Source organism: Aquarana catesbeiana, linkage group LG04 (assembly GCF_042186555.1).
Source record: "Aquarana catesbeiana isolate 2022-GZ linkage group LG04, ASM4218655v1, whole genome shotgun sequence".
Classification (NCBI taxonomy): domain Eukaryota; kingdom Metazoa; phylum Chordata; class Amphibia; order Anura; family Ranidae; genus Aquarana; species Aquarana catesbeiana.
This window is the reverse complement of record NC_133327.1, coordinates 677,917,215-677,944,433: the sequence shown is the minus strand read 5'-3', so window position 1 is coordinate 677,944,433 and position 27,219 is coordinate 677,917,215. Positions and strand designations below refer to the sequence as shown.

At 43.8% G+C, this 27,219-nt stretch overlaps 1 protein-coding gene across 1 annotated transcript in view; it reads left to right on the top strand.

The window, feature by feature from the left end:
• The window catches only part of GTPBP2 (GTP binding protein 2), a gene marked incomplete in the record, with an annotated part of 29,299 nt that extends 19,378 nt beyond the window's left edge, over positions 1-9,921 (top strand). The window contains 2 exon segments of the mRNA XM_073628693.1: positions 4,043-4,207; positions 7,157-9,921. Of these exon segments, the coding sequence (XP_073484794.1) occupies positions 4,043-4,207; positions 7,157-7,321 (330 nt within the window).
• Between the last annotated feature and the right edge of the window lie 17,298 nt (positions 9,922-27,219).

Below are 27,219 nucleotides of genomic sequence, written 5' to 3'. Positions count from 1 at the left end.
AGAGTTGTTGGAGGAATCAGCAGGGAGAGTTGTTGGAGGAATTCTCCCCTCTCCACCCTGCCCCCAGTCCACATGCCAGGAACACAAATACAAAATCCACCCCATAATACATTTCTCCTAAGGCAGACAGACACAACAGAACAATGGGACACAGCCACACCCCAAACGATCCCAGCAAAGAGTCCAACAGCATGAGACAACACACAAAATTTATATATTTTTTATATAAAATAATATTTATATAAAATAATATTCCAGTGTGTACAGTGAGTCCGACTAGCACAGATCAGACTGGGGTTTTCGATCACCCTGTGCCTCTATTAGGGTTAGACATAGGAGGTGCATGTGGAGCTGAAACAAGGATTTCCCAACCTCCCCAAGGGATGCTGGGTTCCACAGGCCCCCCCGCCCAAAGCGATTCCCATCACAGTGCCAAAGGTGCCTCACCAAAGTTTTGAGCAAAGGCTGTGATATTTATGTACATGGCATTTTTATATATATATATATATATATATATATATATATATAATAATTTGCCAAGATTTCAAACAAACTTCTTTCACATTGTCATTATGGTGTATTGTTTGAAGAATTTTGAGGAAAATAATGAATTTATTCCATTTTGGAATATGGCTGTAACATAACAAAATGTGTGAAAAGTGAAGTGCTGTGAATACTTTTGCGGCTGCACTGTATACTGGAATTTAATTTTTTAACGCTGGGTGGGAACTGACTAACTGCCACTGACATCACCAGTTACACTAATACAGTGAGGAAAAACATTAAGGGGTTAAAGACCCCCTAAAAAAGAAAGTTACAAGTGGACCATGCAACTTTAAACAAGGGATTTTATTGCACATTGGGTAAAAAAAATCCACCACCAACACCTAGGCTATATTAAAAAAAAGACAACCTTTTCTAGAATTACATCATACCTTACACAAGTATCCCACACTAATACTATTAATTCCCGTTCACCATTGGTATGTAGCAGGTCCTGAAGATGTTAGTTGCACATAGGTATAGGCGGTGTCCAGCACCATATGGTGTTATCAGACAGACCTCGCTACCAAATGCAAGGTGGTAAGTTAGGTCAGGGATATATGAATGTGTTGTTTAGTAGGAAGTGGGTGGAAGGCGCGTGATCAGACGCTTACATCAAGAAATGTATGGTTTATTTATGTAAAAGAATACAGACATATAGTCATATAGATATAAAATCATACAAATACTACATAATATTAAAAAAAAGGAAAAACAGGTAACAAAATAAGTACTAGGAAGTTAAAATTGGGGTGTGCCCATATTGAGGCAGGTATTTAAGAAAGGCTGACGCGTTTCGAGGAAAACCTCTTCATCAGAGCCAGGAGAACTGGAGCACAGTCTGTATGGGCCGGTAGGCTGACATGTGTACATGGGGAGAGGTGGTGTTGCTAGTAGGAGGATGTGTCCTGTGATGGACAATTGATTTTTCCAAGTTCCATACCCAGGTGTTCTATGGATGTAAATAGATTGTATTTTCTTTTTGCGGTGCTGTTAGGCTGTCAGATGTGCCTGTCTCAGGAGAAGTGTGTAGACACAGCTGCAAACTGTAAAGATCCTTTGGAGTGGAGAGCCGTGTGATCCTGGCAGCAGAAGGGGGGGAGGAGGAGGGAGAAGGTGTCCTTGAGGCAGCTGATGCCTGGATAGAAAGCGTCTTGCTGCCTAGGGATAGGAAAGGTTTTTTTTAATATTATGTAGTATTTGTATGATTTTATATCTATATGACTATATGTCTGTATTCTTTTACATAAATAAACCATACATTTCTTGATGTAAGCGTCTGATCACGCGCCTTCCACCCACTTCCTACTAAACAGTCCTTTCCAGACCACCCCTGGTCAGCTAAGGCAGCGGGACATGCTCCATCATCTCCCCCAGTCCTATCTCTGACTACAATACTACCTTTGTTTTACAGCAAACTATCTCACTAGCGCAGGAGTATTTTTCACCATATCTTGTTCACACTTTTGCATATATGAATGTGTGTTTGGATAGTTGTACCATTAGGGGGACCTTGGCAGCATCAGATGTCTTCTTCAGGGTAACAATTAGAACAGAGCTTGACGTTCACTGTGAGACATGCAGGTTCTCATTAACAGTTAGACCCCTTTCACACTGAGGCAGTTTTCAGGGGTTTTAGGGCTAGAAATAGCACCTGTAAAGCCCCTGAAAACTGCCTCCCATTCATTGCAGCGGGTGCTTTCACACCTGGGCGGTGCGCTTGCGTGACATTAGAAAAAGTTCTGTAAGCAGCATCTTTGGGGTGTTTTGGGAGCGGTGCTCCCAAAATGCCCCTGCCCGGGATTTTTAAACACCTTTTTTGGGGGGTTAAAAGCGCCCCGCTAGCAGCCAAAAAGCTGCGCAAGGGCGCTGCTAAAATGAGCGCCACTTTACTGCTAACGACCGGCGCTTTCAGTGTGAAAGCAGCCTCACAGGGTTGCACAGTGTCTATATGTACCCAGAGGGTATCAGTTCTCCAGAGCTTACTTGCTCAAGACAGTCAAGTCTGACAATTATGTACTTGAATGTGTCAAGACATGCAGGTTATTATCCGATAATTCTGAGTCTCTATGGTGAAGTAATAAAGTGCACAGTTGCAGAGTTCTAAATGAATCAAGGACGGATTGGCCCGCTCGCCCGACCACTTAGTGAGGATGACCAGTCACAGGCTGTATCCCGGTAAACCCCCTCTCCGGGTATGCGGCTCACATAGGTCAAACCAGAGAAGCCGCGTTTACTTGAATCCGAGTTGGAAATGTTGGAGTGATAACACTCGTGTAGTCTGGTCGCTAAGAAGCCACCTCAGCGTGCCTTCACCAAAATGGATCCTGCTGTCCTCATAGGGTACATCGAGCATGTGCGAGCAGTGTGTAATACTCCTAGTGAGTTTGTGGCATCTACTTTTTGAACACTAATACAGTGATCAGTGCTAATACTAGACTGTCACTGTACTGACACTGGCTGGGAAGGGGTTAACATTTAGGGCAATCAAGGGGGTTAAATGTGTGCCTAACAAGTGTAATATGTGCTGCTTTTACTAATCGACGTGGCTGATTTTTCTCCCTGCTTTGCAGCCACATCTCTGCTCCGTGTACAGAGCCCTGTGCTGTTAGTAAACACAGGGCTCTGTACTGTGATTCACTAAGCTGATCAGCAGGTCTCGGCCATAAATCATTGCCTGGGACCAGTTGATAGAATTGGGCTGTACCAAATCACAGCACAGAATGGGGTGGTGGGTGCTGGATCGCATACACGTCGCGGTATATGTGCATGGGGCGGTCCGCAAGCGGTTAATTACCGCTCAGTGGTGGTATTGATGTGCCTTGGCACAGGCTGGCAGCTTCTGCACACATAAAAGAGGACTTCCACTGTCACCCTGGGCTGTTACAGGAATGAGTAAATCTAGAATTGAAGCTCCTTACCGTGATCAGGGCCTTCATCAGGGCTCACAAAATATGGAATGTATATGTAAACTTGGTAGCAGATACCTCACTAATAATTTAACTGCCACGCTCGCCAGCAGCTGCTTGTTGGCAGCTTGTCCTGATTGAAGGGAACAAGGCTTAGCCCCTGAATACATTGGGTTTGTATGCCCTTTTCATCTGAGTTTACATTGGTGTGATTCAGCCTGTCAATAGCTTTGCTCAGGTGTTTTTTTGTTTACCCTCTTTATTTTGGGAGAAAAAAACCGAGAAAATGGAAGGTTCTGCTAGCAACTCCTAAACTCTCACATCCTGTGCAGAGGGGGCACCACACACAGAGAGAGGAGCTTATTGTTCTGCTTTAGTGTCTGCCCTTCCAAGTAACATCTTCTTTGTTTTCTCATACTTCTCTTCCTGGCCCAGGGCCCAAATGTTGGTTCTAGCTACTCGTGATCTCACTACTGTACCATCCACAGAGGGAGGAGCTGAACCCTTTTGCTTAGTGTCAGTCCTTGCATATAATAATCCAGCTCTCCTAGGTTTCTTCATCTGTGCTCATACTCCTTTTCTCCCTCCAGGGTATGGTGCTGGTCAGTCCGGAGATGATGCCCACAGTTTGTTGGGTCTTCGAGGCAGAAATCGTCCTCCTCTTCCATGCTACCTCCTGCAGGCGTGGAGTGCAGGTCACTGTGCACGTGGGAAATGTCCGACAGACGGCCATCCTGGAGCATATCCATGGGAAGGTAAGACGGAGCAGCAGCTTTCTAGGACTCTCCACCTTTGTCCTGTTTTCTCATCTCTGGTTGGTCTTCCACAGAGGTATGGTTAGCTCCTCCTGACAACCATGTCATGCTTGCCAACTTATCGCTGGTGACAACTCTCCAGGATTGCTAAAATATGCAGAGTACTTGCCTGCTTCCTTGGTGTCACTCCCTTGCTGACAAAAAAATTAAGAGATTGGAACTTGGTGGGGGTAGAGTGACACCTCGCTCATCCAGCCAGTGCAATTGATGCAAATGCAATTGAAATAGATGAGTATTTAACTGCCCTCTATAGAGATCCCTCCACTGGCCAGTTGTCCCTGTCATCAGAATTACAAGTGCGAAGCAGCCTAAGCCCAGTGTTAGAAACACACCTTCACCTATAATTGGTAACAAAATAATCTGGGCAATATTTGCCTGACAGGGTCATCGTTAAAAAAGAAAAAGTAATGACCTGTGTCTGTACAATCTACCTAATGTAATTTGGTGTTGCGTACCAAACATTTGTAACCCATCCTTTAAAAATGTTCAATTAAAATAAAACCGTATTTGACCAAACAAAAAGTAATGTTTAAAACAAAAAAACAAAGGCATCATTAAAAAAATAGCATCTTCCCTCTTTAAGACCCCTTTCAGATGGAGCGGAATCTGTCAAGCAGATCCGCCTGTTCTGCAGGGGATCTCTGCTGCTCCCCGCTGAGCAGGTGGATGAGCAGGTGGATGAGCAGGCTGTGTCGGAGCGGACAGGGACACAGCTTGCTGTTCTCTATAGGCAAGTCCGATGGAAACGGACTGCCTGTCAGTTTCCATCTGACTGTCATCTAATCCGCTCTGCTGGACGGATGATGAATGTATCCCCATCCATCTGTTTTTATCGGATGTCGGCAGGTGTCCACTGACATCTGATGCTCCATAGAGAACAATGGGTGGTCTGATTGGGTCTGCCTGAAAAAACGGATAGGTGAACCCGATCGGTCCGCTGGTGTGAAAAGGGCCTAACACTTCACTGTACAAGTGCTTAGAGAATTTTATTTATTAATAGACACAGTGATCACATAATTGGGAACAATGCTGAACCGTACCAGGCCACATGCCCTCAACATGGGGGGGTGCTTTGCGCCCCCCACCCCAAAGAGCCTTGTCCCATGTTGATGAGGACAAAGGGCCTCTTCCCCACATCCTTGGCCATTGGTTGTTGGGGTCTGTGGGCTTATCGGAATCCCGGCCCCTCACCCTATGTGAATGAGTATCGGGTACATTGTACCCCTACCCATTCACCTAAAAATTGTCATGGGGCGGGGTCACCAGGTGACCTCATCTGGAGGCCCGTCCCTTATGATGTCATGGTGCCGTCATAAGGACGGGGCCTCCAGATGATGTCACCTGGTGACCCTGCCCCATGCCAATATAAGTAGTGGCACACCGATCACCCAGCATTAGAGCGTCAAGTAAACATCGGAAGAAGAACAGAGGGAGAAGACAGCAGAGAAGACCCTGCAAAAGAGCGAGAAGACAGCGGAGAAGACCCGGCAAAAGAGCGAGAAGACAGCGGAGAAGACCCGGCAAAAGAGCGAGAAGACAGCGGAGAAGACCCGGCAAAAGAGCGAGAAGACAGGGGAGAAGACCCGGCAAAAGAGCGAGAAGACAGCGAAGAAGACCGGGCAAAAGAGCGAGGGAGAAGACGAGGCAGAAGAGCCGAAGAGGGGAGAAGAAATCAGAAGCGAAGCCAGAGCTGCCTTAATAAATTACTTTAAAAACCTGTGTACTGTGTTTTATTTTTGACACTTTTTTTTTTTTTTAAGTGTAGGGGTACAATGTACCCAATACTCATTCACATAGGGTGGGGGGCCGGGATCTGGGAGCCCCCTTGTTAAAGGGGGCTTCCAGAGTCCGATAAGCCCCCCTCCTGCAGACCCCGACAACCAACAGCCAGGGTTATGGAGAGGAGGCCCTTGTCCTCATTAATATGGGGACAAGGTGCTTTGGGGTGGGGGCCGCAAGACCACCCCCCCCCCCCCCCCCATGTTGAGGGCATGTGGCCTGGTACGGTTTAGGAGCGGGGCCTGCTCATCCCCACCCCCTTTCCTGACCTGCCGGGCTGCATGCTCGGATAAGGGTCTGGTATAGATTTTGGGGGGGGGGGGGGCGACTTTGCACCGTGTAGGTTTAGTAAATAACCCCCCTTATGGAATGAAGTAGGATCAAAGTCAGACCAAAGTAGTGCAGGAAACATTTTCAAAGTCGGACCGACTTGTGTCAGACCACTTAAGACGGCTCTCATAGGGAAACATTGATTTTCACACGTCATGCGACATGAGCTCCCAATGTCGGAGCATTTGTTGTACCACTGTGAACCCTGCTTTAATGTCCATGTTTAAGACCATGTTTCATGTTACACCCATATTTAGGGTATGACATGAAGCATGGACACATACACTGGTCCCCCTTATCTGAATAGCAGTGTGCAGTAGATTGTTGTTGCTTTTGAAATTTGGTGCAGCTGTGTATGGCTTTGCCCTCATGTCTGTATCATCCAGGTCTGGAATTGCTAAAAGATATTTCCTACATGTCTTATTTGCCACCACAGCAGAGGGATCCTGCAGAGTGCGCTGGCAAGCCCGGCTCCCTCTCCCTGCTCATGCTCGCTATCTCCCTCTTTTACCTGCACTCCTTCCCTCAAGAGTGGGCTGGGAGCGAGGCAGGGCTTCTAGACATGGCTGTCAATTATCCCCAGATCCATTTTCAGGGATAAATTACGATGTTTATTCATTTTTGCGAAAGGTAGACTAAGCCTTTTAATCAGAAATAGTCTAGGTGTAAAGACAGAACTGTTGGAATACATAGAATGCAGAGATTTAAGATGTCCCTATCAATATCTTTCTGTTCTGTAATCTTTATTTTCCTGATCCTTGTGCCTCTTCCATCCCTCAGGATGAACTGCGAACAGGAGAGAAGGCTGTTGTACGCTTCCGCTTTATCAAGCACCCAGAATATTTAAAGCCGGGTACCAAGCTCCTGTTCAGGGAAGGAGTGACAAAGGGCATTGGACATGTATGCAGCCTGCAGGTAATAGCGACAGAGACCGGTCATCTTTGACCTGAGACTTTGCCCATGTGGCACCCTCACACCATAGTGCCGGAGACAGCGAGCCAAGGAAGAAGTTCCTGTGGAGTTGTGTTCATCATCGGGAATCACCGATCTGGTCTTCACAATGAGGGCCCATTGTACCCCAGGAAACTCTGGTCCCCAAACCGAGGGCCCATTGTACCCTGTGAATCATCGATCAAGTCCTCATACCAGAGCCCATTGTACCCCGTGAATCACTGGTCTGGTCCTCACACCAAACTCCTCATTGTACTCCATTTTTAGCCTTTCACCATTTTTCTGACTTTTACTCCTTCCTGTCAGCCCACTTTTAATCTATGACAGCTCTTTTATACGAACTGTTTTTAGACTTCCCCCTTTTTCTACTGTTCTTAACTTTTTAAGACAAAAAAGGCCAACAAGGATGTTTTCCCTTTCTTCTCACCCTCTGTGGTTTTGAGTGATCCAGCACTCAATTAGTAGGGGCAGTGAGTTTCTGGACCGGTGCCCCATGGTAATGTTTGTTTTAGGACAGGTCTTCACAGTGGCTGCAATCTGGTCAATATAAAAGGAGCGAGTCAAGAAGATGGAGGTGAAAAACTGCAATCCATGCACTAAGTTGTAGTTTTTACTCGCCAAACTTGGATTCTGTTCTATATTATTCAGAGTAAATCGCCCTTTTCCTTTTTTCCAAAGACCCTTTGTGTCCAGTTCATCAAACGAGGTAACAACTGCTGCCCGGTGCAGAGAATAAGGGAGCAGTGAGTGGGACATAATGGGCATTGAACCCTGAATCTGCTGGTTAGTCATGTGGCTCCGCTCCACTGCAAATGTGGCAGACCGTGGCCAGCTATGTGAATCTGAGCTGCGGCTTATGTTGGGATCACTGGCTGGTCAGTAACTTATGTGTTAGTCAGTGACCAGTCATTGATGTTGGATCAGGTTGGTGGCCAGTCAGTGACATGAGTCAGAGTTCAAAATCATGTAGAATGTGGACATAAATCCAAGCTCTGGTACGTGTAGCATTTGGACATGAATCAGAGCTCTGGCACGTGTAGCATTTGGACATGAATCTGAGCTCTGGCACGTGTGGCATTTGGACATGAATCAGAGCTCTGGCACGTGTAGCGTTTGGACATGAATCAGCTCTGGCTCAAGTAGCAGTCAATAGGCTAAGTGAATCAGAGCTTAGGCTCATGTAGCAATCAGTGGCTGATTGGCGATGCAATATAGAGGCCTGACTCATGTAGCCTGTGGTAATATGATTCGGAGCTCTGACTCGTATAATGGTTGGCCGGTGACATAAATCATAACTTTGGCTCATGTAGCGGTTTATAGCCAGTCATTGATGTGAATCAATGTAGTCGGAATTGTCTTATGTGAATCGAAGTTCTGGCTTGGAGTAGCAGTTGGTCAGCTATGTGAATAGAAGTTCTGACTTGTGTAGCTGCCAAATATGAATTGGAGCCCCAGCTCATGTAGGGGCTGGACATAAATCGGAACTTCAACACAAGTAACCGTCTGTCAGCCATGTGAATCGTGTAGCAATCAGTAGCTGATTGGTGACGTTAATTGGAGCTCTGGCACCTGTGGCATTTGGACATGAATCAGAGCTCTGTCACGTGTGGCATTTGGACATGAATCTGAGCTCTGTCACGTGTGGCATTTGGACATGAGTCTGAGCTCTGGCACTTGTGTAGCATTTGGACATGAATCGAAGCTCTGGCATGTGTAGCATTTGGACATGAATCAGAGCTCTGGCTCAAGTAGCAGGCAATAGGCTAAGTGAATCAGAGCTTCGGCTGATTGGCGACGCAATATAGAGCCCTAACTCATGTAGCCAATGGTAATATGATGCGGAGCTCTGACTCATGTATTGGTTGGCCGGTAACATGAATCGGAACTTCAGGTCATGTAGCAGTTGGTAGCCAGAAACCAATGTAGCAGTTGGAGCTTCAGCTCATGTAGACGTTGATGGTTAGTTGCTGATGTGAATCGAAGTTCTGGCTTGGCATAGCAGTTGGTCAGCTATGTGAATAGAAGTTCTGACTTGTGTAGCTGCCAGATATGAATTGGAGCTCCAGCTCATGTAGGGGCTGGACATAAATCGGAACTTCGACACAAGTAAAACCGTCGGTCAGCAATGCAAATCCATGTAGCAATCAGAAGCTGATTGGTGACATAAATTGGAGCTCTGGCACGTGTAGCATTTGGACATGAATCAGAGCTCTGACACTTGTAGCATTTAGACATGATTGGAAGCTGCCAGATATCAATTGGAGCTCCAGCTCCTGTAACGGCTAGATGTTAATTGGAGCTCCACATGATTTAATGGCTGGCGATATGAATCCAGAGCTCGTGTAGCAGTTGATCACATATGTGAATCAGAGCTCTGGCTAATGTAGTGGTCAGGGATGTAAATCGGAGCTCTATGGTTTGTATAGCGGTCAGTGGCTGGTCACTGGCATGATTTGGAGCTCTGACTTATTTTCGGGGGGGCCTATCTAGTCTCTCCAGCTGCTGCTCCTCCTTCTCTGCACACATACAGTTGCATTTTGTGTGTTCATAGTTTTGCACGTTCTGTACAAATTAAAAAAAAAAAGTTTTACTGAGATGTGTCATGTGATTTGTCTTTATTTTTTTTTACAACAGGGCTCTCCAAACTTTATAATGTAAGAGACAGTTTACTGTCCTTTAGACTTTAGAGGGGCCAGTAGGAGTAGAAAATTCCCCAGTATCTCTGGGAATTGGCATTGTCTCAGGCCTGATGGTCGGTGGGAGTAAAAAAAATTATATAATGCCTGTGGTCAGTAGGAGGAATATTGCCCAGTTGTTGGTATCAGTGGGAGGAACAGTATCCATCATTGGTATTGGTGGTGCACAGAAATGAAAATTCTGGACTGAAACCAAAAATCAAAACCGAAATGTACAGTTTTTTAGAAAAAAAAAAAAAAATTATATATATATAAACTTTTAAAGTGGTTGTAAATGCAGAAGATGCATTCTATACATTAAGATAAAAAAAACCCTGTGTTTAGCAGCCCCCCAATACTAACCTGAGCTCATCTCTATCCAGCGATGTGCATGAGTCCCTCGTCCGTCAGGGTCTCCCCCTCCTGATTGGCTGAGATGCAGCAGCGGCACCAATGACTCCCGCTGTTGTCAGTCAGTTAGCCAATCAGGAGAGAGAGGGGGCAGGGCCAAACTGGAGCTCAGTTTCTGAATGAATACGGAGCTGTGGCTCGGCCTGGGTGCCCCCATAACCAGCTACTTGCTGTAGGGGCACTCGAAAGGAGGGAACGGCCAGGAGCGCCAGAGAGGGACCCGAGAAGAGGAGGATCCAGGCTGCTTTGTGCAAAACAACTGCATTTGCAGGTAAGTATAACATGTTTGTTATTTTTAACCACTTAAAGAGGAACTGCAGTCTGCTTGCATAATTTGTAATAAAAACTTCTTTGCCATTCTGAAGCTTCCCTCCAATCACTTTGCTTATTATTTTATATATACTGTAAATCTGTAATTGCCAAATATGCTGCAGAAATCTCTCTCCACTGAGTCTGGCTGCAGCCATTTTAACTGTGGGCAGCTGAAGCTGCTACCTGTTCACTTCCTGGATGAACACAGACACATCTCCAGCTCTGCATCTCTCATTGGCCCTTTTATGACTCATCCCCCCTCCCTTCCTGGCAAACTCTCACAAGAGTTAGAGAGAGAGCTGTGCATGATGTCATGTCAGCCTAGGCTTTTTTTTCCCAGACAAGAAGTGGGCTGTATAAGGTATTTACTGGCAGAAAAAAAATGTTTTATTATCCAAAGTTAAAACAACAAGGGCAGAAGATTTAAAGGGGTTGTAAACCCTCATGGTTTTTTACCGAAATGCATTCTATGAAAAACCTTCTGTCATGCCGCAGCCCCCAAGACCCCCCCAGTTTTACCTACCTGAACCCGGTCTTTTTCTCCCCAGGGATGAGCACACCAGCTCCAGCTGGTGTCTCGTGTCCTGATTGATAGCGCAGTCATTGGCTCCTGCTGCTGTCAATCAAATGCAATGGTGCCTGGGGGCAGGGCCGAGTCCTGCTTTCTGTATCAATAGACACAGAAGCAGGACTCGGGAACGCGCCCGCACGGGTGTCCCAAAGGAGAGCGCGCTTCTCTGACGGGGCACTTGAGAGGAGGAGCAGCTACTAGCGCCACTGAGGGACCCCAGAAGAGGAGGATTGGGACCGCTCTGTGCTTAAAGCGGAGGTTCATACAAAAATTGAACCTCTGCTTTTTGGAACCCTCCCCCCCTCCAGTGTCACATTTGGCACCTTTCAGGGGGGAGGGGGGTGCAGATACCTGTCTAATACAGGTATTTGCACCCACTTCTGGGCGTAGACTCCCATGGGAGTCTACGCTACTTCCCGCCCCCCTGTGCTGTCTGCTGGGACACACACGGGTCCCAGAGACAGCAGGGACCGTTCTGATTGTGCAGCGTGACTCGCGCATGCGCAGTAGGGAACCGGGAAGTGAAGATCCTGAGACAGGTAAGTGTCAGGTAAAAGTCAGCAGCTGCAGTATTTGTAGATGCCGACATTAATTTTTTTTTTTTTTAGCGGGACTCCCTCTCTAACCCACTGCACAGTGGAGGTAAGTATGTTATTTAAAAAAGAAAAAAAAAAAAAAAAAGGGTTTAGTAACACTTTAATTGATGGAAAGATGAAAAAATGACTCCCAAATAACTCAAGAGGTCCCTTTGCTTCACCACCGCCTGAAGATGACATTGCAGACTGATATATATACCATGAGTGATATTTAAGAATTCAGTCTCATTTCTTTCTCCCCCCCCCCCCCTTTTTTTTTTTTCTTAACTGATTGACACAATTTTACATATTCTACTTCTTTTACCTCACATAATCTGATTTTTTTTGTGTTTTACCCCTTTTCTGCGAGGATTTAATGGCATTCTTTCTATACTTGTGCTATTATAGGACTTTTATTCTAATATTAGAATTACCTCAAGTTAAAAGAACTGTTTTCAATTTTCCTTAGCTTCAATATATTTTGAGTTTAACCTAAATTCTACCACCTTGCATTATAGTATGCATTTTTACACTTTGTACAACAATCCACACCAAAATATTTCAGCCGCAGAAATCCCCAAGTTTTCACTGCTTCCACCACAACAACAAAAAAAGGGAGTATTCCTTGCTTTCCACTGTACAACACCATTTACCATTAAAAAAGAACTTAAAGACCCCGAAGGTAGACACTTGATCCTATCAGGAACACTATTGGATAATGATGTTGGGAAAGCATTTTATCACGCTGATCTTGGTGTGGTCAAATGCTTTGATGGCAGAGGAGAGATCTAGGGTCTAATAGACCCCAATTTTTTCAAAAAAGAGTACCTGTCACTACCTATTGCTATCATAGGGGATATTTACATTCCCTGAGATAACAATAAAAATGATTTAAAAAAAAAATGAAAGGAACTGTTTAAAAATAAGATAAAAAAGCAAAAAAATACTAAAGGAAAAAAAAAAAAAAAGCACCCCTGTCCCCCCCTGCTCTCGCGCAAAGGCGAACGCAAGCGTCGGTCTGGCGTCAAATGTAAACAGCAATTGCACCATGCATGTGAGGTATCACTGCAAAGGTCAGATCGAGGGCAGTAATTTTAGCAGTAGACCTCCTCTGTAAATCTAAAGTGGTAACCTGCAAAGGCTTTTAAAGGCTTTTAAAAATGTATTTAGCACGTTTGTGCGTAATTTTAAAGCATGTCATGTTTGGTATCCATGTACTCGGCCTAAGATCATCTTTTTTATTTCATCAAACATTTGGGCAATATAGTGTGTTTTAGTGCATTAAAATTTAAAAAAGTGTGTTTTTTCCCAAAAAAATGCGTTTGAAAAATCGCTGCGCAAATACTGTGTGAAAAAAATGAAACGCCCACCATTTTAATCTGTAGGGCATTTGCTTTAAAAAAATATATATAATGTTTGGGGGTTCAAAGTAATTTTCTTACAAAAAAAATAATTTTTTCATGTAAACAAAAAGTGTCAGAAAGGGCTTTGTCTTCAAGTGGTTAGAAGAGTGGGTGATGTGTGACATAAGCTTCTAAATGTTGTGCATAAAATGTCAGGACAGTTCAAAACCCCCCCAAATGACCACATTTTGGAAAGTAGACACCCCAAGCTGTTTGCTGAGAGGCATGTCGAGTCCATGGAATATTTTATATTGTGACACACGTTGCGGGAAAAAGACTATTATTTTTTTTTTTTTTGCACAAATTTGTCACTAAGTGATATATTGCTCAAACATGCCATGGGAATATGTGAAATTACACCTCAAAATACATTCTGTTGCTTCTCCTGGTACAGGGATACCACATGTGAGACTTTTTGGGAGCCTAGCCGCGTACGGGACCCCGAAAACGAAGCACCGCCTTCAGGCTTTCTAAGGGTGTAAATTTTTGATTTCACTCTTCACTGCCTATCACAGTTTCGGAGGCCATGGAATGCCCAGGTGGCACAACCCCCCCCCATGACCCTATTTTGGAAAGTAGACACCCCAAGCTATTTGTTGAGAGGTATAGTGAGTATTTTGCAGACCTCACTTTGTCACAAAGTTTTGAAAAAAGAAATAAAAAAATGTGTTTTCTTGTCTTTCTTCATTTTCAAAAACAAATGAGAGCTGCAAAATACTCACCATGCCTCTCAGCAAATAGCTCGGGGTGTCTACTTTCCAAAATGGGGTCATTTGGGGGGTGTTTGTGCCATCTTGGCATTTTATGGCCTTCAAAACTGTGATAGGTAGTGAGGAGTGAAATCAAAACTTTACGCCCTTAGAAATCCTTAAGGCGGTGTTTGCTTTTCGGGGCCCCGTACGCGGCTAGGCTCCCAAAAAGTCCCACACATGTGATATCCCCGTACTCAAGAAAATCAGAAGAATGTATTTTGGGGTGCAATTCCACATATGCCCATGGCCTGTGTGAGCAATATATCATTTAGTGACAACTTTTTGTATTTTTTTTTTTGTCATTATTCAATCACTTGGGACAAAAAAAATTAATATTCAATGGGCTCAACATGCCTCTCAGCAATTTCCTTGGGGTGTCTACTTTCCAAAATGGGGTCATTTGGGGGGGGGGGGTTGTACTGCCCTGCCATTTTAGCACCTCAAGAAATGACATAGGCAGTCATAAACTAAAAGCTGTGTAAATTCCAGAAAATGTACCCTAGTTTGTAGACGCTATAACTTTTGTGCAAACCAATAAATATACGCTTATTGACATTTTTTTTTACCAAAGACTTGTGGCCGAATACATTTTGGCCTAAATGTATGACTAAAATTGAGTTTATTGGGATATTTTTTAACAACAAAAAGTAGAAAATCTCTTTTTTTTTTTCAAAATTTTCGGTCTTTTCCCGTTTATAGCACAAAAAATAAAAACCGCAGAGGTGATCAAATACCATCAAAAGAAAGCTCTATTTGTGGGAAGAAAAGGACGCAAATTTTGTTTGGGTACAGCATTACATGACCGCGCAATTAGCAGTTAAAGCGGCGCAGTGCCAAATTATAAAAAGTGCTCTGGTCAGGAAGGGGGTAAATCCTTCCGGGGCTGAAGTGGTTAATGGCATCTATGGCAAAGCATAATGCCTTTGGTAGTTCAGCCAATTCCCAGGCTTGTTGTGCAGGAACCTCTTTAAGGGCCTGTTTAAATTGGTCCTTTAGGGATTGACAGATGCCTATTGCACCGACTGCAGACTGCAGGCTGAGTAACGGCATCTGCCATGGAAAAAGTAGATCTTAAAGCGGGGTTCTGGCCGGGAAAAAAAAAATTTAAAAGTCAGCAGCTACAAACACTGTAGCTGCTGACTTTAAATGAGCACACTTTCCTGTCCTGGGTGCCCGCGATGTCGGCCGCCCGAGGCTGACCCGTCCCTCGGCTCTCGGGTCCCGGCACCGCCATCCTAAGGGAAACAGGGAGTGGAGCCTTACGGCTCCAATTAACTGGTAATTGTGCAGTCATACAACACTGTACTCAAATGAAATTTATGCATTTTTTTCCTCAGAAAAAGAGCTTTCTTTTGGTGGTATTTGATCACCACTGGGATTTTTATTTTTTTGCAACATTACAAAAAAATCCTGAAAATTTTGAAAAAAAAAAAATTGTATATATATTATTTACTTTCTGCTATAAAACATATCTAATGAAAAAAGTAAAAATCAAATTTCTTCATGAATTTAGACCAAAATGTATTTGATTACATGTCTTTAGGAAACCCCATAAGAGTAAATTGGTTTGTGTGAAAGTTATAACATCTACAAGCTATGGTATATACAGTACGAGGGTTCTTCAAACAGTTTCCGCACTTTTTCTTTAACTAGTTGCCGCCCGACGGCAGGGCGGTGCGGTTCTCGTTCTGGGACGCCGTCGCGCAGCGTGGCGATCGTTCCGTGTTGCTAAGGACACGGCGCGACCCCGATCTCTGTAAAGAGCCGCATCCACGGCTCTTTAACAATGTGATCGGCTGTGTCAATGTGATCGGCTGTAAACACGGAGATGCCATTAATCAGTGCTCCTCGCCTCACATGGAGAGTGTGTGGCGAGGAGAGCCGATCAGCGGCTACACATGTAATCAGGGCACTGATCATCATCATAATCAGTGCCCTGATTACAATAGCGACACTAGTGCCACAAAACCGTGCCAGCGATGAGTGCCCACAAGTGCCACCAATCAGTGCCCATTAGTTATGCCAGTCCGTGCTGGCTATCAGTCTGCCTATCAGTGCCGCCTATCAGTGCCCACCAGTGCCGCCTATCAGTGCCGCCTATCAGTGCCCACCAGTGCTGCCTATCAGTGCCACCTAACAGCCTATCGGTGCCCATAAGTGAGGCATATTAGTGCCTCCTCATCAGTGCCCATAAGTGCCACCTCATTGAAAGGAATTCTGGTTCTGGACGACCATCTTTGGTTAATTCAGGCAGACCACCGGGATCCTCGGATCCGTGAGAGACCACATGAGACATGGGAAACAAGCTGGAATGTGTTCATAAGATCTCTGACTTTATTGAATACAACAGTAGTACATATATCAGTAAAAATACATGTCTAAGGGTTTTTACAAACTTTACACTCAGTACTTTCTTATCAAGAGTTAGGCTGACTGACTAGATAACAAGAAATAGTTGATGACTTGCTGACACAAATTCGGCTTAACCACAATATCTCATAGGGTGTGGCTCTATGCAAACTTTTAAGCCGATTATGGCAAAACTCACACACGAAAAGTTCACTTCTACTTTATGTAAAATGGACGAGAATCTAAGATGGAGTCAATTGTTTATACATTCTATTACAATCCCCTCTTAAGTCATGAACATGACTTTCTCTCCACAGTAACATAATTAGCTTTCTTATAGTACATGCCAAGGTAGGCTTTATTAGCAGCAGCGGGGTCAGGGGTTCAGGTAGCTCTAGCAGTGATACACATTACAAGTTTGAAACATGCATCTACCTATTGCATGCAGAGGGGTTAGTCTGTGTCTCATTCCCTAAATTAAAACACCAGTCAGGGAAATGACTTCTACCCATTGTTGACTTGATATGTTGGTTAAAACAACGGGAGGAGTTCCATTTAAAAAAAGGGTGATATTTAAAAGGTACAGCCATAAGGGGAATACGGGCTTTACTAGGATGCAGTTTACTACATATCCAACATTTCACATACCCTGATTTCTGGGCATAATTATATTTATATTTCAGTAGCAACATTTTGTCTGTAAAACTATCGGTTTTAACTCCTTCATTATCTGATTGTGCATGTCTCTTGCGTCTGGTATGTGTATTATCGATGGTGTTATTGGGTGACCCACATATGGCTTTAAGGGCTCCCAAGTCCTCAGGATAATAAATACAATTAGTTATGATCCATGTTGGTAAGAACATCAAAGTCATTAAAAGAACAAGAGGCCCAAGGCCTTCCCAAAAGTCTGTGGTGCAATAAGCGAGGTCATCTTGTTCAGAGACCCTTTCACCTGCTTCACTCACTGTTCAAGGATTTGTATCACCTGCTTCACCTCTCTGTGCTTTAACTTGCTTCTTAGGTGTTTGGTTCACATTCTTCACACGAATGGCATGGATCCAAGCCTGTTGTGCCTGTACCAGAATGGCTGTTCGGGTAACCGCGATCACTGTAGTCAGGGGTCCAAATGGGTACTCTTGCTTCTTGGTACGATTCAGTTGCCTGGACCACTAAGACGTTTCCCACCTGGAGAGGATGAGTAGGTTTCTGTGAAGAAAAAGGAGAGGTGCGAGCGACATATTTTTCAACTCTATCTAAAGTTTCAATCACATTAACATACTCCTTCTGTATGAGATCAAGATCCCTTCTAACATTAATGGCTGTCTAGCCCATGGGGTGGGGAAGGGTCTGCCCATCAGGACCTCGAAAGGGTAGCAACTCGTGGTTTTAGAGGGAGTCGTTCTTTCCTCTGCGAGGACTGCAGGAAGTACCTTTTTCCATCCTTTGAAAGTTCCCCCTGTGGTTTTCCTGATTTTATCTTTAAGTGTCCTATTCATTCTTTTACTATCCCTGAACTCTGGGGGTGGTCTGGGATGTGAAACTTCCAATCAATCTTGAGTGTTTTCACTAAATCTTGACACACTTTGGCTATGAAGGCAGGACCATTGACTTCATTTAAAGTGGGCAGCCCCATCTTGGGATTATTTCCTGTGTAAGGATTCCGACTACTGTTTGTGCATCTTGCAACATATGATTTTACTAATAAGGGAAGACTGGGGATGAAAAAATCTTTATTCAATAACCCACATGTAACCTGCCAGCCTGTGCCCTACCCCATATATAGATAAATAGGGGTGTACTAGCTACGGGTATGCATGGTCTCCCCACTTGGCAGATGAGCCCTGATTCAAGGCTTTTCTGCACTCCTTCAATGTTCCATTTCCTAACAGGATGGACACATTGCGAGTAGTATGTAGTGCGGTTGCATGACCCGGGGTTAATGAAGTAGCCATCTCCACAACCATCGCACAGGAAGCTAAAGCTAGGAGACACGCCGGCATGCCCAGTACCGGCATAGGCACAACCCTTGAAAAAAAAAAATTTAATAGGGCAGAGTTTGCCCCCATGCTCCTGCGCTAGGACTCCCGTCATGGTTTTACAGTTGTCCCTGGTAAATAAGTGAAACATCTTGCCATATTCAGGTAATCCAAGACCAGGAGCTTTGACTATTGCAGTTTTAGGATATACAGCTTTACACATTTCATCATTCCATTTTACAATCTGGCATATCGAGATTTGTGGCTTGTCTCAGGCGTTTATCATAGTAGGAACAATCAGATATCCATTGGCAGCAGTAACCAATTATACCAAGTAAAGACAGCATATCTTTCTTAATAAGTTGGCAGGCAGACCCACTAGAGACGTAGCTCTCTTGTGACTGATTTTCCTCTCTCCTTTAGTGAGCACAAAACCAAGGTATTGAACAGTTTCCTGACACCATTGTAGCTTTTTCCTAGACACCTTGTGACCATTATCTGCTAACCAATGTAACAGATCTAAACCATCCTCTTTGCATTCAACCTTGCTTGGACTACACAACAATAAATCAATATATTGGAGCAGGACAGAACCATGGCGGGGAGTCCAGGAACGCAAAGTTGCCTGGAGGGCCACTGAGTAGACTACAGGGGAGTCCACATAACCCTGGGGCATTCTACACCATGTCATCTGGCGGTTTCTAAAACAAAATGACACAGACAACTAGTTAAGGTACACAAGGAGTCTAGGACAGGAAGGACCCCTATGGGTATTAACTGAGGAGAATACAGTATGCCCACACATATAACGAAAGTGAGGGCCCTTGGAACAGCCAAGAGCTGGCAACACCCCACACAATCTTCCTGCACAACTCTTCTCCAGACTCACCCAAAACCATACAAGGCCAGACCTATATTAACAAATAGCCATGTAAAAACAGACAAACAGGAAATTCTAGGAGTAAATAATTGCATGGTGACACTGGGCAGGAAACAGTGCTTGAAATACACTTGGGGACACACAGGTGTACTGCTAGGGACATTAACATACCTTAGCCTCTGGAGCTTGAACAGCCAGGCATGGCTGGTCGTGTAACTAATTACAGTAACAGCAAAGGGTTAGGCAGCCTTGTATACAAAAGTAACATCAGTCCTTTACCCTTTAAAGCCTTGGAACTGCAAGTAACAGCATGGCTGATCTTTGGGAATAGGAAACAGCTATGTAACACCTAAAACATTTACATGTGAAACCTGACAAACCAGGAAAAAAGAAAACCATTCTTGTATAAAGTTGTCTATGGAAGCTGTGATTTCCTTTTGTTCTAAAAGCAATGAAACCCAATTATCGAATCTGAGGGATAAAACACTGATAAAATTTAGTGATATACATTCCATTTTTCGCCTAGAAACAAAATAAACCACTGGTTACATACCTGTAACAAGAACATTAGCATATGAAAACACAAACATACCTTACATTCCATAAAGAAAGTCTTTCCGATTTGTTTTACCAGTGCACTTTTTCTAATATAAAAAAAAAGAACGTCAAACTAATTTTTACCACGTGGATTTTATGTATGGTATACCTTTATTATATATATATATATAAAAAAAAACTATTGTTCACCATGGTTAAAAAAAATGAGCAGCTCAAAATACAAACATTTTTATAAGTTCCCATCTCTACAAGAAAGTGATACTTCACCATAACACATTGGAAAACTCTTCAAAACTGTTTCTTCTATGAGAACAAAGATTACAGTTTAACCACTTGCCGACCGCCTAACGTATATATACGTCGGCAGAATGGCACGGGCAGGCAGAATCACGTACCTGTACGTGATCTGCCTCCCGCGGGCGGGGGGTCCGATCGGACCCCCCCCCGGTGCCAGCGGCGGTCGGCATCTGACTGGGAGCGTCGGGAGGCGAGGGGGAGACCATCCGATCGTGGCCCCCCCCTCGCGATCGCTCCCAGCCAATGGGAATCCTCCTCTGCCTGTGTGTAGTTTCACACAGGCAGAGGATGTGATGTCATCTCTCCTCGGTCTGGCAGTTTCCGTTCCAGCGCCGAGGAGAGAAGACATGTAAGTGCACACAACACAAACACACACAGTAGAACATGCCAGGCATACTTTACACCCCCGATCCCCCCCCGATCGCCCCCCGACCCCCCCCCCCAATCACCCCCCCCCCCGTCACAAACTGACATTAGCAGTATTTTTTTTTTTTTCTGATTACTGCATAGTGTCAGTTTGTGACAGTTACAGTGTTAGGGCAGTGAGTATTACCCCCCTTTAGGTCTAGGATACCCCCCTAACCCCCCCTAATAAAGTTTTAACCCCTTGATCACCCCCTGTCACCAGTGTCACTAAGCGATCATTTTTCTGATCGCTGTATTAGTGTCGCTGGTGACGCTAGTTAGGGACGTAAATATTTAGGTTCGCCGTCAGCGTTTTATAGCGACAGGGACCCCCATATACTATCTAATAAAGGTTTTAACCCCTTGATTGCCCCCTAGTTAACCCTTTCACCACTGATCACCGTATAACTGTTACGGGTGACGCTGGTTAGTTCGTTTATTTTTTATAGTGTCAGGGCACCCGCCGTTTATTACCGAATAAAGGTTTAGCCCCCTGATCGCCCGGCGGTGATATGCGTCGCCCCAGGCAGCGTCAGATTAGCGCCAGTACCGCTAACACCCACGCACGCAGCATACGCCTCCCTTAGTGGTATAGTATCTGTACGGATCAATATCTGATCCAATCAGATCTATACTAGCGTCCCCAGCAGTTTAGGGTTCCCGAAAACGCAGTGTTAGCGGGATCAGCCCAGATACCCGCTAGCACCTGCGTTTTGCCCCTCCGCCCGGCCCAGCCCAGCCCACCCAAGTGCAGTATCGATCGATCACTGTCACTTACAAAACACTAAACGCATAACTGCAGCGTTCGCAGAGTCAGGCCTGATCCCTGCGATCGCTAACAGTTTTTTTGGTAGCGTTTTGGTGAACTGGCAAGCGCCAGCCCCAGGCAGCGTCAGGTTAGCGCCAGTACCGCTAACACCCACGCACGCAGCATACGCCTCCCTTAGTGGTATAGTATCTGATCGGATCAATATCTGATCCGATCAGATCTATACTAGCGTCCCCAGCAGTTTAGGGTTCCCACAAACGCAGTGTTAGCGGGATCAGCCCAGATACCTGCTAGCACCTGCGTTTTGCCCCTCCGCCCGGCCCAGCCCAGCCCACCCAAGTGCAGTATCGATCGATCACTGACACTTACAAAACACTAAACGCATAACTGCAGCGTTCGCAGAGTCAGGCCTGATCCTTGCGATCGCTAACAGTTTTTTTGGTAGCGTTTTGGTGAACTGGCAAGCACCAGCGGCCTAGTACACCCCGGTCCTAGTCAAACCAGCACTGCAGTAACACTTGGTGACGTGGCGAGTCCCGTAAGTGCAGTTCAAGCTGGTGAGGTGACAAGCACAAGTAGTGTTGCGCTGCCACCAAGAAGACAAACACAGGCCCGTCATGCCCATAGTGCCCTTCCTGCTGCATTCGCCAATCCTAATTGGGAACCCACCGCTTCTGCAGCACCCGTACTTCCCCCATTCACATCCCCAACCAAATGCAGTCGGCTGCATGAGAGGCATTTTTATGTCCTCCCGAGTACCCCTACCCAACGAACCCCCCCAAAAAAGATGTCGTGTCTGCAGCAAGCGCGGATATAGGCGTGACACCCGCTATTATTGTCCCTCCTGTCCTGACAATCCTGGTCTTTGCATTGGTGAATATTTTGAACGCTACCATACACTAGTTGAGTATTAGCGTAGGGTACAGCATTGCACAGACTAGGCACACTTTCACAGGGTCTCCCAAGATGCCATCGCATTTTGAGAGACCCGAACCTGGAACCGGTTACAGTTATAAAAGTTAGTTACAAAAAAAAGTGTAAAAAAAAAAAAAAAAAACACATACAAAAATATAAAATAAAAAAAAAAGTTGTCGTTTTGTTCTTTCTCTCTCTATTCTCTCTCTCTATTGTTCTGTTCTTTTTTACTGTATTCTATTCTGCAATGTTTTATTGTTATTATGTTTTATCATGTTTGCTTTTCAGGTATGCAATTTTTTATACTTTACCGTTTACTGTGCTTTATTGTTAACCATTTTTTTGTCTTCAGGTACGCCATTCACGACTTTGAGTGGTTATACCAGAATGATGCCTGCAGGTTTAGGTATCATCTTGGTATCATTCTTTTCAGCCAGCGGTCGGCTTTCATGTAAAAGCAATCCTAGCGGCTAATTAGCCTCTAGACTGCTTTTACAAGCCGTGGGAGGGAATGCCCCTCCCCCCCAACGTCTTCCGTGTTTTTCTCTGGCTCTCCTGTCTCAACAGGGAACCTGAAAATGCAGCCGGTGATTCGGCCAGCTGACCATAGAGCTGATCAGAGACCAGAATGGCTCCAATCATCTCTATGGCCTAAGAAACCGGAAGCTACGAGCATTTTATGACTTAGATTTCGCCGGATGTAAACAGCGCCATTGGGAAATTGGGAAAGCATTTTATCACACCGATCTTGGTGTGGTCAGATGCTTTGAGGGCAGAGGAGAAATTTAGGGTCTAATAGACCCCAATTTTTGCAAAAAAGAGTACCTGACACTACCTATTTCTATGATAGGGGATATTTACATTCCCTGAGATAACAATAAAAATGATTTTAAAAAAAAAAAAAAAATGAAAGGAACAGTTTAAAAATAAGATAAAAAAATAATAATAATAAAGAAAAAAAAAAAAAAAAAAAAAAAAAAAAGCACCCCTGTCCCCCCTGCTCTTGCGCTAAGGCGAACGCAAGCGTCGGTCTGGCGTCAAATGTAAACAGCAATTGCACCATGCATGTGAGGTATCGCCGCGAAGGTCAGATCGAGGGCAGTAAGTTTAGCAGTAGACCTCCTCTGTAAATCTAAAGTGGTAACCTGTAAAGGCTTTTAAAGGCTTTTAAAAATGTATTTAGTTTGTCGCCACTGCACGTTTGTGCGCAATTTTAAAGCATGTCATGTTTGGTATCCATGTACTCGGCCTAAGATCATCTTTTTTATTTCATCAAACATTTGGGCAATATAATGTGTTTTAGTGCATTAAAATGTAAAAAAGTGTGTTTTTTCCCCAAAAAATGCGTTTGAAAAATCGCTGCGCAAATACTGTGTGAAAAAAAAAAAATGAAACACCCACCATTTTAATCTGTAGGGCATTTGCTTTAAAAAAAATATATAATGTTTGGGGGTTCAAAGTAATTTTCTTGCAAAAAAAAATTATTTTTTTATGTAAACAATAAGTGTCAGAAAGGGCTTTGTCTTCAAGTGGTTAGAAGAGTGGGTGATGTGTGACATAAGCTTCTAGATGTTGTGCATAAAATGCCAGGACAGTTCAAAACCCCCCCAAATGACCCCATTTTGGAAAGTAGACACCCCAAGCTATTTGCTGAGAGGCATGTCGAGTCCATGGAATAATTTATATTGTGACACAAGTTGCGGGAAAGAGACAATTTTTTATTTATTTTATTTATTTTTTGCGCAAAGTTGTCACTAAATGATATATTGCTCAAACATGCCATGGGGATTTGTGAAATTACACCCCAAAATACATTCTGCTGCTTCTCCTGAGTATGGGGATACCACATGTGTGAGACTTTTTGGGAGCCTAGCCGCGTACGGGACCCCGAAAACGAAGCACCGCCTTCAGGCTTTCTAAGGGCGTAAATTTTTGATTTCACTCTTCACTGCCTATCACAGTTTCGGAGGCCATGGAATGCCCAGGTGGCAAAAAACCCCCCCAAATGACCCCATTTTGGAAAGTAGACACCCCAAGCTATTTGATGAGAGGTATAGTGAGTATTTTGCAGACCTCACTTTTTGCCACAAAGTTTTGAAAATTGAAAAAAGAAAAAAAAAAAAATTTTTTTTCTCGTCTTTCTTTATTTTCAAAAACAAATGAGAGCTGCTAAATACTCACCATGCCTCTCAGCAAATAGCTTGGGGTGTCTACTTTCCAAAATGGGGTCATTTGGGGGGGGGGGGTTGTGCCACCTGGGCATTCCATGGCCTCCGAAACTGTGATAGGCAGTGAGGAGTAAAATCAAAAATGTACGCCCTTAGAAATCCTGAAGGCAGTGATTGGTTTTCGGGGTCCCGTACGCGGCTAGGCTCCCAAAAAGTCCCACACATGTGGTATCCCCATACTCCGGAGAAGCAGCTAAATGTATTTTGGGGTGCAATTCCACATATGCCCATGGCCTGTGTGAGCAATATATCATTTAGTGACAACTTTTTGTAATTTTTTTTTTTTTTTTTGTCATTATTCAATCACTTGGGACAAAAAAAATGAATATTCAATGGGCTCAACATGCCTCTCAGCAAATTCCTTGGGGTGTCTACTTTCCAAAATGGGGTCATTTGTGGGGGTTTTGTACTGCCCTGCCATTTTAGCACCTCAAGAAACGACATAGGCAGTCATAAATTAAAGGCTGTGTAAATTCCAGAAAATGTACCCTAGTTTGTAGACGCTATAACTTTTGCGCAAACCAATAAATATACACTTATTGACATTTTTTTTTACCAAAGACATGTGGCCGAATACATTTTGGCCTAAATGTATGACTAAAATTGAGTTTATTGGATTTTTTTTAGAACAAAAAGTAGAAAATATCATTTTTTTTCAAAATTTTCGGTATTTTTCCGTGTATAGCGCAGAAAATAAAAACGGCAGAGGTGATCAAATACTATCAAAAGAAAGCTCTATTTGTGGGAAGAAAAGGACGCAAATTTCGTTTGGGTACAGCATTGCATGACCGCGCAATTAGCAGTTAAAGCGACGCAGTGCCGAATTGTAAAACGTGCTCTGGTCAGGAAGGGGGTAAAACCTTCCGGGGCTGAAGTGGTTAACACACATATTTGTACGTTACTAAGGGGTAATTTTACTCTTTACAGTTCACTCAATTTGCATGACACTACAGCTGTTTACACACACACACACACACACACACACACACACACACACACACACACACACAGACAGACACAAGCAATGCAATTTAGCCTGTGTGCTCACAGTTTTTAGATTCACTTTGCTTTTAGAATAAGCAAACAATATTTTACGTTTTCTTTTCCATATTAAATTTATCACAGTGCAAAATGACTACACATTGCACACAATTTTACAATTTTTACCCAAGTTATATAGATCAAATTGTTCACGATTTTAATTAAGAAATAAAAAAAAAGTCTTGTAATTGTACTTGTGGCAAGGTTACATCACTTTAAAACATACATAACAAACACAAAACAAATCATGCAACCAATATTCAGTCTGTGTTATCAACTGTTTTGTTGATACAGCGCTTTAGGCATATACAACCAACACGGCATGACATAATCCATGGATCTCACACACCTCTACACAACAAACATAACTCTCACACTTAGCCAACTGCAACCTGTAGACAAAAATATTAGCACATTTCTCTACTAAAACTGCACTTTCCATGCCCATCTATACATTATTTTGTGTATGGTGGAGGGTTGAATAGGAGGGGAGGGGCAATTGGGTCAGATCTCTTCTTATCTGCCTCATCCTTTTGTTTCTTACTATTTCTCTGAAACCAATGAGGGGCATATTTTAACCTGTTCTCTCCCTCTTTTCTCATGTATTCCATGCCCCACTGAGTAGGACACGGAATACCACGGCAAGGCTTTTCTTGTTCTCCCAGACATAATCCCTACACCATATCTATGAAATTCATCATTATCTCCTTCTCCACGGAATGGGTCACTACTGTGCATACTTTCTGTCCACCCAGCCAAGTTAGATACCCAGGGGTAATAAACTCATAATTAGTTTCACATACTCTATAGCTACATAATCTTTACACTTCTCCCCAGGGTTTGGAGGAGGTGGGAGATCCATCCCTGCAACTGACCCATTATCACAATTACAGTGAAAGAAAGACTGCCCTACCTTGCAGTTTCAGTTCACACCATAAATCATCTTCTACTCTTCTGAGATAGATAAGAAAAGACAGAGATATGGGCCCCGGTGGTAGTTGCCTTATTAACACCAACACCTTTTCTCCTTCCCAAAAAGAGTGTAGTACTAAATTTTTTTAAAGTCCTCCAGAGGACAGGTCTACCAAAGACCTCTTTGATTTGAAAAATCCTTCAAAAAGGACAGGTCTACCAAAGACCTCTTTAATTTGCACAGTCCTTCCAAAGGACAGGTCTACCAAAGACCGTTTTAACACTTATAAGGCATGGTCCGTCTCCTTTCTAATAAAATTTAAGGGACTAAAGTTTTATTAGAGCCGAGGCAAGGAAACAATTCGTCAAAATAAGACAAAATGTACTTACTTGCCCCAGGTGATTACTTTATCCCTGACCGAGCCCCCATTTTGAAAGGAATTCTGGTTCTGGGCGACCATCCTTGGTTAATTCAGGCAGACCACCGGGATCCTCAGATCCGTGAGAGACCACATGAGACACGTGAAACAAGCTGGAGTGTATTCATAAGATCTCTGACTTTATTGAATACAACAGTAGTATATATACACATCAGTAAAAATAAATGTCTAAGGGTTTTTACAAACATTACACTCAGTGCCTTCTTATCAAGAGTTAGGCTGCTTGACTAGATAACAAGAAATAGTTGGATGACTTGCTGACACAAAATCGGCTTAACTACAATATCTCATAGGGTATGGTTCTATGCAACCTTTTAAGCCGATTATGGCAAAACACACGAAAAGTTCACTTCTACTTTATGTAAAATGGAAGAGAATCTAAGATGGAGTCAGTTGTTTATACATTCTATTACACTCATC